General features: G+C 45.5%; 5 protein-coding genes across 6 annotated transcripts; 2 read left to right on the top strand and 3 right to left on the bottom strand.

The window, feature by feature from the left end:
• Nucleotides 1-95: 95 nt before the first annotated feature.
• On the bottom strand, nucleotides 96-1,349 carry LOC6499123 (electron transfer flavoprotein subunit beta). Of its 2 annotated transcripts, XM_032454102.2 has the most exons (4): nucleotides 1,250-1,349; nucleotides 1,130-1,183; nucleotides 281-1,010; nucleotides 96-218 (listed from the first exon to the last, which is right to left on the bottom strand). In XM_032454102.2, exons 2-3 carry the CDS (start codon nucleotides 1,178-1,180, stop codon nucleotides 300-302), a joined length of 762 nt encoding a protein of 253 aa, XP_032309993.1. In that variant the 5' UTR covers nucleotides 1,181-1,183; nucleotides 1,250-1,349; the 3' UTR covers nucleotides 96-218; nucleotides 281-299. The 2 variants fall into 2 exon arrangements, with proteins under 2 accessions (XP_032309993.1, XP_001955254.1); XM_001955218.4 differs by having other exon boundaries at nucleotides 96-1,010.
• Nucleotides 1,350-1,541: 192 nt separating this feature from the next.
• LOC6501438 (3'(2'),5'-bisphosphate nucleotidase 1) lies at nucleotides 1,542-2,749 on the top strand. Its single transcript, XM_001955219.4, has 2 exons — nucleotides 1,542-2,005; nucleotides 2,064-2,749. The coding sequence occupies exons 1-2, from the start codon at nucleotides 1,633-1,635 to the stop codon at nucleotides 2,603-2,605; spliced, it is 915 nt and encodes a 304-aa protein (XP_001955255.1). The 5' UTR covers nucleotides 1,542-1,632; the 3' UTR covers nucleotides 2,606-2,749.
• Nucleotides 2,603-5,166, bottom strand: LOC6499122 (protein claret segregational). Its single transcript, XM_001955220.4, has 3 exons — nucleotides 4,763-5,166; nucleotides 4,050-4,702; nucleotides 2,603-3,992 (listed from the first exon to the last, which is right to left on the bottom strand). Exons 1-3 carry the CDS (start codon nucleotides 4,974-4,976, stop codon nucleotides 2,751-2,753), a joined length of 2,109 nt encoding a protein of 702 aa, XP_001955256.1. The 5' UTR covers nucleotides 4,977-5,166; the 3' UTR covers nucleotides 2,603-2,750.
• Nucleotides 5,167-5,481: 315 nt separating this feature from the next.
• LOC6501439 lies at nucleotides 5,482-13,413 on the top strand. Its single transcript, XM_001955221.4, has 15 exons — nucleotides 5,482-5,874; nucleotides 6,073-6,680; nucleotides 6,740-7,283; nucleotides 7,647-8,179; nucleotides 8,243-8,553; nucleotides 8,623-9,165; nucleotides 9,226-9,529; nucleotides 9,587-9,814; nucleotides 9,881-10,013; nucleotides 10,076-10,191; nucleotides 10,255-10,424; nucleotides 10,484-10,565; nucleotides 10,620-10,856; nucleotides 10,915-11,406; nucleotides 11,467-13,413. The coding sequence occupies exons 1-15, from the start codon at nucleotides 5,622-5,624 to the stop codon at nucleotides 12,838-12,840; spliced, it is 5,928 nt and encodes a 1,975-aa protein (XP_001955257.2). The 5' UTR covers nucleotides 5,482-5,621; the 3' UTR covers nucleotides 12,841-13,413.
• LOC6499121 (vacuolar protein sorting-associated protein 16B) lies at nucleotides 13,145-14,983 on the bottom strand. The gene is made up of 2 exons (XM_001955222.4): nucleotides 14,880-14,983; nucleotides 13,145-14,815 (listed from the first exon to the last, which is right to left on the bottom strand). Exon 2 carries the CDS (start codon nucleotides 14,763-14,765, stop codon nucleotides 13,425-13,427), a length of 1,341 nt encoding a protein of 446 aa, XP_001955258.1. The 5' UTR covers nucleotides 14,766-14,815; nucleotides 14,880-14,983; the 3' UTR covers nucleotides 13,145-13,424.
• Nucleotides 14,984-16,697: the final 1,714 nt, after the last annotated feature.

Genomic DNA, 16,697 nt, shown 5'->3' on the forward strand with positions numbered 1-16,697 from the left:
CTGTCGCATTGCTACCTCTTAACCATATTTAAGTTCAGGCTCTTGATTAGCAATTTCTGGAAAAAATAAAGGAAATGAAAAGACGGAAGGCACTATTTTAGAGCTTACAATCACTTTATTCTTAAAGCTGGACACAACGAAAATAAATTCCAATGCAGAATTCACTTAAAGCACTACAACGGGATGCTCGCGAGGAGTAGAATATTAAAGCCTGGAGGCTAGATAAATGCACATTTCTGATAATTTCAACTAAAAAAAAGAACGTAGAATTTGTGCTCACAATTTGTTGGCGGAGAAACTTAGATGTGTCCTCCTTCCTTCAACTTCGCAACCAGAGCGTCCACGTCAGCGACGGTGGCACCTGCCTTACGCACTGGAGGATCCTCAACGGAGACAACTTCGATGCGGGGTGTGGTGTCAACTCCCAGATCCTTGGCCGTGACCTTCTTCAGCGGCTTCTTCTTGGCCTTCATGATGTTCGGCAGCGTGGCGTATCGGGGCGTGTTCAGACGCAGATCAGCACTTAATACGGCCGGGGTTTTGGTCTTGATGGTCTCCAAGCCTCCGTCGATCTCGCGTGTGATGGTCAAGCCGGCGTCCGTCTTCTCGATCTTGTTGCAGAAGGTGCCCTGAGGCCAGTCGAGCACAGCGGCGGTCATCTGAGCCGTCTGGTTGGCATCGTCATCGATGGCCTGCTTTCCCAGGATCACAAGATCAGCCTTCTCATCAAGAGCAAGCTTAGCTAGAATCTTTGACACGTGGATTGGCTGCAGAAGCTCGTACTCTGCGGCAGGCACCTCAACGTGGACACCGCGGTCGGCGCCCATGGCCAGGGCCGTGCGAATCACTTCCTGAGACTGAGTCGGGCCCACGGAGACGGCGATCACCTCAGTGGCCAATTTCTTCTCCTTGAGCTTCACAGCCTCCTCCACGGCAATCTCGTCGAAGGGATTCATCGAGTGCTTCACGCCCTGGGTGACCACCCCGGTCTTGTCGGGCTTGACGCGCACCTATGGAAGAATAGAGGATGTTTAATTACTTTTATTATCTCTAATTAAAACGATTACGCAAAACGCAACAAGTGATACAATAAATAAGAATATTTGCAACAAGTGATTTTTTTGCTCACCTTGACGGCGTAGTCAATCACACGCTTAACGCCAACCAGAACACGCGCCATTTTCTGCAAGAATATACCAAGTTTTACTAAATGCTGTATAATTTTTAGCTTAATTTTCCACTAACTTACCTCTTCAAGATGGAAACGAACTAATGTGTGGAGGCGGGGGATCGGGTGGTCCAAAGGTCTTCCAGGTTGTCCGGCAACACCTTTTCAGGGCTGCCACTTTAGCTTCCACTTTTGAATTTTGTACTTGTTGAAAATTCATTGTATTAAAATAGTGTTAGCAGTTATTTAAAATAAAATTAATATTAATTATTGTTATCAGTAAATTTCAAATATTAGAATCTAAGTCATATATTTGTTTTCATTTTTAAATTTTTAGCTTGTTTTTATTTCCAACACTGCCGGCAACCTTCCATGAACCGCGAACAGCTGATTACTTTCACAACTTTCTGTTCTTCACTAAACAGAGCATTCCTGGATATCCCTGAATTCCAAAATATACAAAGATGTCTGCTCCTATTATTATGCGGCTTATGGCTTCCTCCATTAGCACGGCCAAGCGGGCCGGAGTGATCATACGCGATGTGCTGAAAAAAGGCGACCTGGGAATTGTGGACAAAGGCCACAACGATCCCCAGACGGAGGCCGACCGCTCCGCTCAGCAGTGCATCATTGCCTCGTTGACCAAGAAATTTCCTACTGTGAAGATCATTGGGGAGGAGGGATGTTCCGATCTAAATGTGTGCGACGATTGGCTGGTGACCGAACAGGATGAGTCGTTTCTGCAGCACAACTGTCCGGCGGAGTGGCAGGATGCCAAGCCTGAAGATTTTGTCATATGGGTGGATCCATTGGACGGCACCGCGGAATACACACAAGGTGGGTTCGACTACATGTTAATTATGTTACAATTTTAATTTCACGGTGCATTCTTCAGGATTCGTTGAGCATGTTACGGTTCTGATTGGAATTGCTGTCAAGGATGCTGCGGTGGGCGGAATTATTCATCAGCCCTTCTACAAGCAGCCTGATGGAGAGCTGGGCCGCACAATTTGGGGCCTCAAGGGCGTAGGAACTGGGGGATTCACACCAAAGGCAGCGCCAGCTGGGAAGTTCATCATCACTACCACTCGCTCACATTCCAATGCCTTGCACCAGCAAGCTCTCAACGCCTTCCCATCCGCCGAGGTAATAAAAGTCGGGGGTGCCGGCTTCAAAGTTTTGCAACTGCTCGAGGGAAAGGCGCATGCGTACGTGTTCGCCACGCCAGGATGCAAGAAATGGGACACCTGCGCACCCGAAGCCGTGCTCGAAGCCCAGGGCGGAACCCTGACCAACATCAATGGGGAGCACTACGCCTACAACGCGGATGTGGAGCACGTGAATAAAAAGGGAGTATTGGCCAGTCTTGGGCAAAATCATTCCGATCTGGTAGAGAAGATTCCCGCGGAGGTGCGTCAAGCAGTGGGAGCCAAATAAGTGAGTGAGATCGCCAGAAGTCTCAGCACTTTATTAGTTTATTTTCCACTTAACGTAACTTTATAAATTAAGAGATAACAGAAAGATAGAAAATTTACAAAATTTGCAAGATTATAAAAAATTAAAAGATTAATTCAAACGTTAGTTATTTTTCAAAACTTCCGCTGTTTAAGCTCTGCGAGCTATTGTTGGCGGCCGAGTTGTTAAGGTAGCGGTTCCTCTTGGCCTTGGCCATTTTACAAGAGTTGACGGAGGCAGCGAAGCGAAGCGACTTCACCGATTCCTGGAAGCAGTCCTGGAAAGGTGACACGTTGATGAACATGAGTGTCTTGGAGTTACCGCCCAGCGACGGCATAAGGAGATGAGTCAGCTTTGAGTTCCGGTACGGAATGTGGTCTTGCTTTTGCAGCAGCGCTAGGATTACGTTGGTCAGTTCGGAGAGCGAGCGATTTATGTTTTTCGTTTCGGTCATACGGGTGCTAGTCTTAGGGGATTCGGAACCGGCTAAATCGACCAGGTTGATTGAACCCACCGAGATCTCTTGCTTCTCGGCATGGCGTCCAATTAACGCGAGTTTTGTCACGGCATGGGAACGAGATGATCGCTCGTTTCCGACCGTTGAGGCTGTAGCCCTGTTCATCTTGGCCGTGTGCATTAACTGGCGGAGATGATTGGGATCGAGAACGGTCTCTTCCGTTATATTGGACACGTATATGTCGTTCTTGCTATTCTTAACCATTCGGATCTCCATATCCTTCTGCTCGTTGCTCAGTAGATCGTACAACACCTCATTGTATATCTCCAGGAAGGTGGCCTTGATCTCATACTCCCAGCCCAAGTTTCTATAGCTTCGGATCGAGTCGAAAAGAAGATCGACAGTGCGTGGAATGACGCCCACACTGTCCGGCACACCGTCCATCGTATATGTTTTTCCACTGCCCGTCTGCCCGTAGGCAAATATGCATATATTGTACCCATCGAGCGCCGACTGAATTAAAGGCGATACCATTTCAAAGATGTCTGTTTGGCTAGAGTTGGGATGAAAGACCTGATCAAAGGAGAAAATTTGCTGGCCCATCTTGTTCTTGGCCTGACCATCGATACTCTGGAGTTCCACAGTGGCCTCGTCATGGTAGGTCCAGGTGCAGCAGATGCGGTTCTCCTCACACTCCAGCGGTGGACGTATTCGACAGAAAACTCTTATATTGCCGCGTAGATCCATAACTGTGTTGTGCAACTCCTTGCGCTCCATGTTCGACTGAAAGAGCTGCTCCTTGCATGTTTCCAGTTCGGAAGCCTGCTGTTCGTTACTGCGTATCAGTTCCTCCGTGCGCTGTCGCAGATACACAACTTCTTTGCTCAGAGCAGCGTGCTCGGTTTTGATTTTCTGTTAAAATAAAAAAATCAAAGCAACCATTTTTGAAAATAGAATTTTTCTATTTACCTCGTGTATTGTCTGCAGCTCTGAGAGCTCCTCCTTCGTTCTTCCCAACGTTGTGGTTATTGTCTCTATGTTCTTAGTGTGCTGCTTCACCTGCCTCTGTAAGCACTCGTTATCGGTCTGCACATTTTTCAGTGTAGACTCTGTCTCGATAAGCTTATTCTGCGTTTCTTCCAGTTGAGTGGGAAGTGATTCCAGCTCACCCATGTCCTCAATTTGTTTTTCGTACTTGGTCTTAAGGGTTTTGTGCTTTTCCAGCAAATCATGAAAGCGGGCTTTGAAGTCATACGGTGCTATACGTTTGGGAGCAGCTCCTGCAGCTCCTCCTCCTGCGGCTGATCCTGTAGGTTTACTCTTAGCAGCCGTAGCGGGTGGGGCAGCTGGTCGAGAGACGGGTCGCGATGTAACCGGTCTTTTTGCAGTTGTAGACGAAGAGTTAGCGGTCGCAGCAAGGGCTGGCCGAACTGGTCGCTGGGAAGGAGCTGCTGCTGTCCCGGTGCCAAGGCGCGACACTTTGCTTGGAATACTTGGAAGCGTAGGAGGAGCTGCCGTCCGTTTGATGTTTTGACGCATCTCGTTGATGTCGCAGGCTGAACGGCTGCGTCGCAGCTTGGCACGATTGGCCATTTTTACAGGTTCCGGAGAGGCAGCACGAGCTAGAAAAACAATCGTTGCTCAGTCAAAATTCTTTAAAACATGTAGGTTTCTGGACTTACCGCCTCGACGTTGGAGCACTTGAGGCAAATTGTTAAGATCCCTCGTAAGCGGTGGAAGCACATTTCCGCAATAGGTCTGGTTGGCATTGAACACGCTGGCTCCTGCAGTTGCACCGGGTGCAGTACCTCCTGCTCGAATGCGATCTGTGGGTAGCACAGTTTTCACCGGCATGGGCCGCTTGATGCCACTTGGTTTAGGCAATCGCGATTCCATTTGGCAGAGGTTTCTTTTTGACTTAAACAGATATTAAATTATGTACTCTTCAAACTTCCAATTCAAATATTGATATTGATACTCAAGAAGCGACGCTGACGCTAATTCGCGCCGTTATTTTCGATTGCAGGGACGCATGGATTTAGTGGGACCGTACTACAGAAATATAAAATACCCTGAAAATCCTGATCCGTTTTAAAAAATAATGTTAATTTAAATACGTTCATATATGAATTAGGCAAATTTTTAGTTTTTAAAAATTGTAAATGCAAAATTAATTTGTATTGACATATATTTTTGAATTATAAAAATAAATTTATATTTTCCTTAATAAATAAATTAATATTCCCTTAATTTTTTTTAGGAATATTTTTAAGTTTCTTGAAGTGAAAAAAAGAAACATTTTAAACAGCAGAAAACTAATTTAAGTTTATAATTTATGTAATTAATTTAATTTTTGACTACTTTAGACATTGTTTAAAAGTTATCACGAGCATCCACAAAACACTTTCTCACCGCTAACACAAATGCAACTCTGGGCCGACTCGGATTTTGAGGAAATCTTCCCCTGCAAGTGGAAAGTGGAGCTAACCAGGGGAGAATAAGGATAATAAAATAGGCACACTGTGAGCGAATCTCCTCGAGATGGCGGAGCTCAAGGAGCTGGGCATGTTCGAGCTGCGGCCGCTGATCACCAATCTCAGCTGCAAGCTGTCAGCAGTTACAGCAGGCCTAGACGAGAAGCAGTTCCTTTGCCTGGTGAGCGAGGAAAATGAGATTCTGCTACGGTATATCAGTGCCTCTGGACAGGAGGTTGTCAAGATGATATCCTGGTTCCGAAATCGTGTCATCCACGCGGTCTGTTTTGATCCTGCAGGCATCTGGCTGCTGGTACTATGTAAGTGGGTGGTTCTGGGGGGTGGTAGTTGCGGTGCGGTGCGGGTGGCGAAGCCTAAAATTACTCTGCTGCCGAGTGTGTGTGCGTGCATGTGGTGTTATTGATTTTCTGTTGCGTATTTTGTTTTGATTTAATGGTCACCCATCACGATTGATTTCGATGTTACTGAACCCTACTGAACCGTGATTCCATCAACAGGTTTCGACAATACGCTGCACATCGTTCCCGCCCTGGCTCTAGTAGACAAGACACATAGCCTGGCCGCCTGCTCGTTATACAGCACTAACCAGGTGACATCCTACATTATCCCCTTTGTGGGGCCCCATGAGTGTCCCAACTCGAAGAAGTGCCCTAATCACTCCACGGGGCTGTCGGAGCCCCAACTGGATGTTGTTCAGCAGTTAGCGGATAACTTGGAGCAAGTCAATCTGGAGGACGAGCCCCTGGGTCATGATCTCCCAGAGCATATGCTGGTGAAAAACCAAGGGATTGATCTCGATGCGTCTGTGGGAACTCAGCCGCCGCAGAAAACGCCTCCCGTCCAACCGTTTGATGCCACCGGCAATAGCCAGGTTATGGCTACCTCTTTCATGGCGTCCAAGACCTGTCCCTATCCCTTGTCCGTGGTGTGGTGGAAAACCAATCACGGTCTAAATAGGGCCATTATTGGGTACTCAGACGGCTCTATCTGCTTTGTAGGTCTGAGTCCGAACTGCCCCATGATCGCGAGCACTGCTATCGAAAACGGATCTGTGATGCAGCTGGTTATCTGCAAGGACAAGGCCTATGATGGAGTTATGTTACTGGTAAGCTAAATGTATTATCTTTTGTAACAGTTAACACTAAACATTGTCTCATTTATCAGATAACGTCTTCGCTAAAACAGCAGTACAAACTACTGCTTGAGCAGAGGGCCATCATGTATGTTTATCCGGGAGATAGCTCACCTACGACTCGTGAGGGAGCGTGGCAAATCGTAATGCCTGTGCAAGGAAGGCAGCAAGGTGTGGGGACGGGCGCTCGACAGAGCAACAGCTCCGATCCGGCCTCCGATAACAGCCAACTGGAAGAGGATGTATTCGCACCACCGTCCATCGAAGATGCGGCACCTAGCGGCCAAGTGGCACCAGCTGCAGACCCTTCCATCCCGGCTCCCACAGAGCTTGGCGGTGCAGAAGCACCTCCTCCACCAGCCCCACCGTCGTACAGTGAAGCAGTGGCCCGGCAAACGGTGGAGCAGCCGTGTGGCGTTCGTTTCCAGCAGCAGCCTCTAGCAGCTGGCGCCAACAACATGGATGGCATCTTGCCGGCCACGAGAGCGCGGCTGGCCTCGCTCAAGAGTCTGGGTTCTAAGAAGCTGCAGGCAATCAAGATGCGACTCTCCGACCAGCGTCAAAAGTTTGATGAATGTGCGTAAGCAAACAGTAATATTTATTTCCTGACCTGTTTCGAGCTAACAATTTTAAAATGGATCGAATTCTATTATAAGTTTCTATAAGCTCGGAACAGGCCATTATTATTTTCCCTTTTTTAAAAAATATTACTTGCCTAACTTGTGTTTATCTTTGTTGATTTTTGTGCGCCGTTTAATTGTGAATATTATGTATTTTTTATTGGTGTGCAGTTTTGAGAGAACTGTTGCATCTATTGAAGCGTCGCTTGCGTGGTGAGTTCGCCCAACTCTCACACTCGACAGACTCTGCCATCAAATTAACTAATTAGCTTTAGGCTTGTTGAAACAAATTCGTTAATTACTCGTCTTATTGTTCTAGTTATGCCTGACTCATCGATGGCCAGCTTTGCAATAATGGACTCGCCGTCAGTGACTCCAGAGCCCTTGGGCACCACGACCGGCTCGTTTTATACCATCCAAAACCTGCGAAGCACCTTTTTGCTAAGTGCTCTGCACAGCAATAGCCACAGCTTGACCGTGCATAGCATAGACATCAGTTTAAAGCCGCTGTTCGTGTACAAGATACCCAAGCACACCCAAGAAATACTCATAAGCTCCAACATACTCTACGGCATACACTATGTGGACCTACACTGTAGAAGTGACTCGGCTATCTCGACGGCAGCCTCATCGTTAGAAGACCCGCTGGTGGTCAATACCGATAAGGAAAATCGGGACACAGATACGGAGAAAATAGAACAGGCCGAGGTGAGTGGTCAGAAGAGCGACACCACTAGTGCCACCACAACCACCACCTCGAGCCTGGAACAAAGTGAAATGCCCAGCAATGCGATCAATGCTGTGAGCGTAATCAGCAGTGCCATGGCTTCTTTGCACACCTCTGACGAAGACGTAAGTATCCGAATTGAGGCAATGGATGTCCTTAGTGACAACCCAATCTTTGTTTCATTCTAGCGCTTTAACTCCTTGGCCCAGATTGGACTCTTTCGTTTTGAACAGGAAACTGTGCTGCACTTGTATCAGATGGCGCAATACCGAAATCCCGCCAGCCAGCCAGAGACTTTGACCAAAGAAGAGAAGGCCAAGGCATTCGAAATTAAAGACATTCATACGCCCATGGACTATATAAAGTTTTACGATTCGGCGGATGTGAGTAGTGAGTTTTCGTTGCGGCAAATGGAAATAATGCAATCGGAGTTTCCGAAAATCAACTACGATCCCAGCTATGTGATTACCAACAAGAATGTGTATGCCATTCAGCTCAAGTAAGTCGAATTTTCCATAGCAGTTTTGCAAATGAGCGAGTAGTTACTGACAAAATATGTATCTTTTAGAAAGGAGCCGTTTGAATTGTTTCTTGATGCCGCCTTACAGAGCGAGTGGAACCAGTGCCGCGATTTCTGCAACACCTTTGACCTTTCCTTCGAACAGTGCATCGAGTTTGCCGGCGACTACCTCTTGAGACGCAAGAAGATCACTCAAGCTCTGCTTACGTACAATGTAGCCAGGGTCAAACCAATCCGGACAGCACTGAAGTTGGCCATGTACGGACACACATATGCTCTAATGCAGCTGAGTGCAATGGCGCTGAAGTCCACATATCTTCTGCGATCGCGGTACTTGGGCCACCCCATGCTTAAGAATTGTTTGGATGACATCACCTATCGACACTCTGAGGATGTGCGGGTGATCCTGCCAGAAAAGCCGCAAGAAGAGGACGTGAACAGCGGGGAATTTTGTAGTGATTATAAGTATGGTGTCGACGAGTCAATTAGCGCCCTCCAAATGTCGCCCTCTTCGCAATTTCATTTGGCCAACTTGTTGCTCATAACTCTGGCTGAGAAGGCTGTCAACGACAAGAACTACATACCGCTTTGGTAAGATATTTCATTTCTGTTTCCTTTTCATCTTTTTTCAAATTCATTTTTATTTTTTAGGAACTTCCTCGTGACTAATAGCAAATATCACACCAACATGACGAGTATAGTTCTCTGTCAGAGTGGCCTGTTTTCGTCCGCCGTCATATTAGCAAAAATTCGAGGCGTCTGTCTGGATACCTTTAATGCTCTGATCAGTGTCGTTGCCCAGGAGTTTGGGTGGTATAATGAGCTAAATGTTTGCCTGTATAATCTTAGCGAGAATATATTTATGGAGACAATTACTTTTCTGCCGCACGTATCCATGGACTACTTTGGTTTTATCCAGGAGAAGCTCGACCACATAAGGCCCTGTGTGTTGCAGGTGACATACAAAATAAATAACATATATTATCCAATTTCTAATTCATTTTTATTTCAGCGATTGGCGAAGCAATTAAACCCATTTTCTGCCGCCCTTCGTCCAGTCGTGTCACACAACAGCGACTGTGCGATCTCCAACGATAATAATCCCCAACTGTTTGAGTTTTGCAAGAGTCTAATCGAAACCTATTTGGCAGTACTCATACATATGGAATCCCAGCGGGTAAAGCATGATTCCATAGAGAATTCCTTATCGAATTTCCGCATCAACTATGAAGACAATCAGGTGCGACTCATTCATTTTCTAAAGTCAGTCCTCCCATAGTTATTATATGGTTGTATAATCCTTTAGTTTGCCATCGAATCATCACGCTTCAAACCGATCTCAGCTGGTTGTGCCTACTGCTCTTGTGTGGTGGATGGCACCGCATACTTTTGGGGCTCCAGTGGCATTCCTAGCTATTATAGTGCTCAAAAGTCCACAGGTTGGTGTTTCAAAGACATATTTTTTTATAACATTTTGCGAATAAAAATGTCGTTTCTTTAGAGCCCCCAGAACCGGCTCATGCTGTAAAGAGCTTGGATCTGCTCTCCCAGCTTAATTTGCAGGTGCACGCCATCAAGTGTGGACGACAGCATACACTTATTCTAACTAATAACGGCGTAAGTCTTTCATCAATATTTTCTTATGTTTCTTAATCGAATAAGTTTGTTTTTGTTTTCTAGTTGTACTCCGTGGGAAACAACAATCTCTGCCAGCTAGGAATTGGCCGCCACATGCAGATGGCATTGCAACCAATGCTTGTGTCGGCATTAGATGGGATGAACATAACCCTGCTAGAGGCCGGACAATATCATAACGCGGCCGTAGCAGATGGAAAGCTCTATATGTGGGGGTAAGTATTTTTTTTTTGGCAGATAATAAAAACAATCAATAATACTTATTTTTACGTAGATGGGGCGTTTATGGGCAGCTAGGACAGGGATGCTGTGAGAATATAGCTACTCCACAACTAGTCAGTTTTTTCAAATATAAGGTGTGTTATTATCAATGGATTCAAGAACATCACTAAGACTGTTCCCTTTTCTAGAAAATTTTACAAATATCTCTTGGCCATGCACACACCCTGGTTCTGTGCGAGGCTTCAAGTAGCTACAAGGAGGCTAACAATTGCTCCACTGAGCTCTTCGTATTCGGATCCAACCATTTTGGGCAGCTTGGCACTGGAAATAGTGATCAGGGCGGCGACACCAAGACGAATCTGCCAGTGCGCCTGGAGACGAGCGGCTGCAGCCTAAGACTGATACACACCAAATTTTTTACCAATGTGTGTATGGATTTTATTAATAATACTATGAAATATAAACCTTTTTCTCTTATTACAGTTAGCTGTAGATGATCAGGAGCGTCTGTACACTTGGGGGAGCTCGCCACAGGCCTTGCGCCTGGCCAATCAGATCAAACGAAGGGCAAATGCCAAGCAAAAATTAGAGGAGAACCAGCAGAAGGAGCTACTGAGCAAGCAGCTGGAGGCTACTCTGGTACCGGCGCCAAGCAATACCACTACGAGTACGCTGGTAGAGCCCACCACATCCTACGCTGCCGTAGTGGCAGGCGCCACTCCGAAAGCTCCGAGTGAGACCAAAGATAGCCAGAAGGACGAAACCGAGGCTGCGCCGTCTGATGCTACAGAAACCATAGCACTGGCGGGTAAGCGAGAGGCGGAGATACTTAATCCGATCCCACCACCAGTAGCTGCTGGCCCGACAGCTCCCACGGCGCCGGCTGGCTCCGCCCCAGCCACCGAGCCGGATCCATCGGAGCACCTGACACCGCATCTGGTGGATACTAGTGAGGTGGCTGGTCAAATTCTCCAGGTAAATACCTTTTTTTCTCTGAAGCTTCCATTATTTTGATTATTTCTTATGTGCTTACAGATCTCCAGTGGCCTGTTCCACTTTGCTCTGATCTCGTCCACCTGCACGTTATACACGTGGGGAAAAAACCTGGAACATCAGCTTGGCACTGAGGACAAGGATCGCCGGGCAGTGCTGAAACCGTCGCCCATTGACAGCATTGAGAGTCCGATGTACGTCGATTGCGGCGCAGACTTTACGCTGGTAATGACCACCGATTACATAGTGCGGGCCTTCGGCGGCAATTCTAACGGGCAATGTGGCCGGGATTTGGGAGCCAGTATAGAAAGAATGCGGCAGCGTGTAGTGTGTTTGCCTTCGACCAAGCGACTGATGCGTTTCGAAAGCCAATGTGTTGAGGCGCCGGTGGAAATTAATTTGCCAAGACCTCGAATACGATTGGACCACGACCCAGTTAGGTATCTGAAGGTCATGCCACCATATCAGCCGCACTTTTTGCAGCCGGCAAATATTAGCTTTGATCAGCATTACTCTGTGGGATCGCAGAACTACAAGAGCAGCACAGAACATGCAGCTACGGGTCAGGACTCTGATGACATGTTGAGCAGCCTAGAGAACTTAAGCCAGAACGATGCCAGCTTCTCATATAATCCCCCGATAGCGGGGGATGTCAACAGCTCGCTGGACATGGACTACTCGCCTGAGGAGCAGAGCTATGTGCCGCTGCCGGAACAGGTTATTGGCGGCGTAATGCCCAGAGCACATGCAGAGCAGCTATTGGGCGGAGACAACGATGATGCCAGCACGTATACACCTAGCAGTGATGGTTTAGGTGAGACATCGGTGCAGCAGCTGAGACACTATATACACTACTGCCTATACGTCTTTCATGGGTTATATAACCCCGATAAGATCGGCGAATGTGCCCGTCCAAACCGAAATGAGTACCGCATACGGATTTGTATGCTTAACTTTCGATTTGTGGAAGCCTTTCGGCTATGCCTGCAAAGCTGCGATTCCGCCCAGCGCACCTTAAAGTTGTTTGAATACTTTAGCAAAGATACTGGTTATGTTCCGCTCAGAAGATGTGATCTAAAGCACCTCATCTATCACCTGTGTCAGCACTTCCTTGAGCGTAAATTCGACATGCTGGAGTGCGAGCGATTCTTTATGGGCGATCTGGACTACTATCTGCTAGAGCTGGCCTACGTGTTTTACTTTAACAACAACAACTCGACGCTGGAGCAGAATCTCAACCAGAAATTCAAGCAACTGATTGCAGCGGCAGACAGCAATCAGGCGGCTCCATTGACGGGACAGGTGCAGCAACCACTGCAGGACACTGATATCATCTTCGATAGCTTTACGGTCAAGTTCAAGACGATCTTGTGCCAGCGTCTGCTCAGCTACTCGGACTGCGAGGCTGCCAATTAGCTACCGTTTCCGGTTCCGGTCCTGTATCCCGTCTTCTTCCGTTCCACTCGCATCAGTTGAGGGTCGGGCACTTCGTCGTCGACTTGTTTTTTGTGTTTTAAGTTTTCTATGTAAATTTGGCCCAGGAACCGGGGAACATATACACACCTACATCTCCCTTATCCCATTCATGTTTACGCGTAATTATATATATATCATACTTGTTGTTTGCGGTTATTTATACATCAAATGCTTTTTACAGCGCTGTTATTTAAACAAAATATTTAAGACAAACAAATTGTTTAATGAATCCAATTTTGTAACGCTTTGTTTGCCATTGGCTGCTTTTATTTGTTTACTCAATAAATTAAAAAACAAAAAAATTTGTAGTAAAGTAATCGAAATCCAAAACTGTGCTCATCGAACAGATCAAATGGAGGCTGCAGGATATACACATATACCATACAAATTTATGTTTTTTTATTCGATATTCAGCTTGTGATTTGCAATTATTTAATAAATCCGGATAGAGTTAATATAAATCTACACACGCATATATGATTAACAATAAAAAGATGTTTATACACGTAAAAAGAGAGTCAATTTTAAAGCTTAAGCTTGATGTTGTCTGTGGTCCAACGTTTGCTTTGTAGTGATTTCAGTGCGTTCTCACAGTAGAACTGCTCCTCGGACCGGTCGGGTAGAGTATCCTTCAGCTGCTGCAGTTCCTGCTGCTGCTTTAGCCCTGCCATAGCGTCAATCACAGCTTTGATGCACTTCACACGCTGCGCCAGCGCCAGTTTCTCCACACTGTTGCCCATTTTCGAAAGGAACAACTGCAGCACTGTTGATGGAGCTTGCAGTTCATACAGCCGTATTACAGCCAGCGCCAGATCAAAGCTGATGTGAAACTGTTTGGATTTAAGTGGGTGCCAACTGGGCACGCGCTCGAATATGCACTCCAAGTCTGCATAGGCCTGGGCCTGAGCTCGTTCGTTCAGCGCCGTCCACTCATACTGGGCTGGCGAGATTTGCTGATCAGCAGCGAACCGTTGCGGGGACAGGGGTTTTGACATGTCCTGCTCCTTCCAGTTGTTATTCGCTTGGCAGCAGGCGTAGAGTACCTCGATGGGCGTGGGCCTTTCGCCAAGGGTTTTTCTTAATCCGTTCTCCTTTTCCAACAGCTTCTCCATATTTAGAGCCGAGTGGAATATCTGCTCGTAAAGCGGGATAATGCCCACTCCAGCCGTGGCATAGGCTTCTACTAAACGCTGGAGCTGGTTTTTCTTGGTGTTTGCATCTTTGCAGGATAGGGCTGCCTCAAACTGTTTAAGAGCTGCCTCCTGGTGTCGACCGAAGCGTTGCAGTAAGTCTATGTGGCTACTCAGATCTCCGCTTTCACGCAAGTAGCTGAGATACTGCTCTAAAGCTTTTGGTCGCTCTCGCAGGATGCCATGAAATTGTTGCGTATGCAGGGTTCTCTTGAGAAAAAGTAGCACTGCTATCACTGCATGCCCTCCTTGAGCCAGAACAGTGTCCAGCAATTGTTGTTTCTCGTGCAGGGATTTAAACATCTCCAGTGGCGCAGGTTTTCCCTGCATCAGTTTCTGGGCAGTGGCCTCCAAATTGGGGCTATACAGAGTGCTCTGGAGCTGGCGGCGAAGCATCTTGAGTTCTTCTTCAGGCGAAACTCCTTTGGGGAGGACCCGGTCATCGAGCGCCTGCTCTTGGAGCACCAGTTTCAGAGCCTCCTCGCTAAGCAAGGACTTAATAGAGAGATTAAGAGTGGCGCTGTTATCGAAACTGGCTTCCGAAATGGTATCGTCCGCTAGAATGCCATTGCTGACCAACTCCGGACTAAGATCCACCTCATCCTCATCGTCGAAGCTAAAGGCAGCTCTTGATGACCGATTCCAATAACTCTCTGTGTCCAGTTGATAGTCCATTGGTTGTTGTTAATTATTGCAGGAAAAGCTTGGATTCCATAATCAAAATACTGAAAGCGTTTGTATCTTTAAATTTATTTAACAGAAATGGATAAGATTAGTTATAAAAACAACCTGATGCTCCCAATTTTATAATTTGCTTTGTTTTGGTCGCAGTGGAGTGTGCCCGTTGCCCTTTTTTCTCTTAAACGCCACTTGGAAATAAAACCTCGTTCTTTTATCGATCCACCTGTGAAAGCGATATCTTTTCAATAAACATTCGATTCTTTGGAAGACTATCTTAAAAATATCTTAAAATGTATCTATTAATCTGCACCAGAGAATATGGGGATGGCGCAGGGAAGGACCAAACGCCCCGTAGCAGAGGTCATATCTTGGCCAATGAATATTCCATTCTTACCTTAATACGAATACCTTAAACGAATTGTGGATCGATTCTCCATCAATTTGCATATAAATCTAGAAATAATATATTTTAAAGATATTTAGTCAAATTTTCTGTGCCTTCAAAATGCTGAAAAAGGCACAGGCCGACCATATAGTCTCTAGCAATAGCTATATTCCATATAAATATTCCATATATTCTATATAATAGCCAATTTCCATCCGATTCTGGGCGGAATCAATTTGAAGATGGAAGATGGATATTAACTTTCATTTATTTAAGGACCCATTTGCTAACACTTAAATGTGAAAACATAAATAAAATATGTCTTTGTTTAATAAGATTATGGATACCTATAACATTATGGAAGTCATTATATTTTTGTTTTTAATTTATAATATCAGCCATATAACTGTACAATATAATCCGACATATAGTTGCCAGGGTGTCTAAGCTTACGATGTTTGTAAAACAACTTACAATATCGATAATTTTGAAAGGAAAACGTGATTTTTTTCAAAATATAAATTTCAAAATGTAAACAATCATTTTTCCGTTGCCTACTTTTAAGGGCACAATGAAGTGGATTAGCAATGAAGAGTAAAATTTTACCGTTGTTTTGGATATAAAAACATTGCTGAAGACTTTATTATTTGGGAGCAATTCAATTAATAAATTAAAAACATTAATTTAAAAAATAGCGCCTTCCTCCTCGATTCTCAAAGGTTGTACTTAAGCAAGCCTGAAAAATGAAAATAATTTCTTTTTTTTTTTATAAATTTGTTCTTAATTTTGTCTCTTGTTTTTGTAGTTGTTCTTGTTTTTGTAATATTTGTTGTAGTTGTTGTTGCTTTTGTACATTTTCTTTACATTTTTTTGCAATTTTTTTTGTGTTTTATATTTTTTTTTATTAATTAATATTTTTGTACGTTAAAAATAAAACATTAACAGGCCTTTAACAGGTGTCCCTGCCATGTAGCCAACCCTTTTGCGCAATTCCCTCCATAAATCTCCTATATACAAATAAGGAATTCCGCTCAAGAATCGAAATAAATATCTTAAGATACAGCCAGTGAGGCCTAAAAGAATTAAATAAATTAATGAGATTAGAACGAAGACCATATATGGCGTGATTGCACCAATGCCATTGGTGACGGCCATCAAAGTGCCCTTATAGTTGGCTCTCCCAGAAGACCCATGCAGATGGTAAAGACAACAACGACAAGGACACGATCACAGCAGATGGAGGAGGGCGCCCACCATTAAAATGTCCGGACCAAGGGATGCGACGACGTATAGCTGTAGCACCGAAAAGTCTTCAAGAGAGAGTAAGTTATACACTAGATATCCACAAAAAGCAGTGAAAATTACTAACAAAGATCACTAATGACCATGCAGATGGTGAAGACAACGACGACAAGGACACGATCACAGCCGATGGACGAGGGGGCCCACCATGACAACTGCCGGACCAAGGGATGCATCGACGGCTAGCTGTAGCACCGGAAAGCCTGCAAGAAAGAGTAAGTTATATACAAGATATCCAC

Source organism: Drosophila ananassae, chromosome 2L (assembly GCF_017639315.1).
Source record: "Drosophila ananassae strain 14024-0371.13 chromosome 2L, ASM1763931v2, whole genome shotgun sequence".
In the NCBI taxonomy this organism is placed as follows: Eukaryota; Metazoa; Arthropoda; class Insecta; order Diptera; family Drosophilidae; genus Drosophila; species Drosophila ananassae.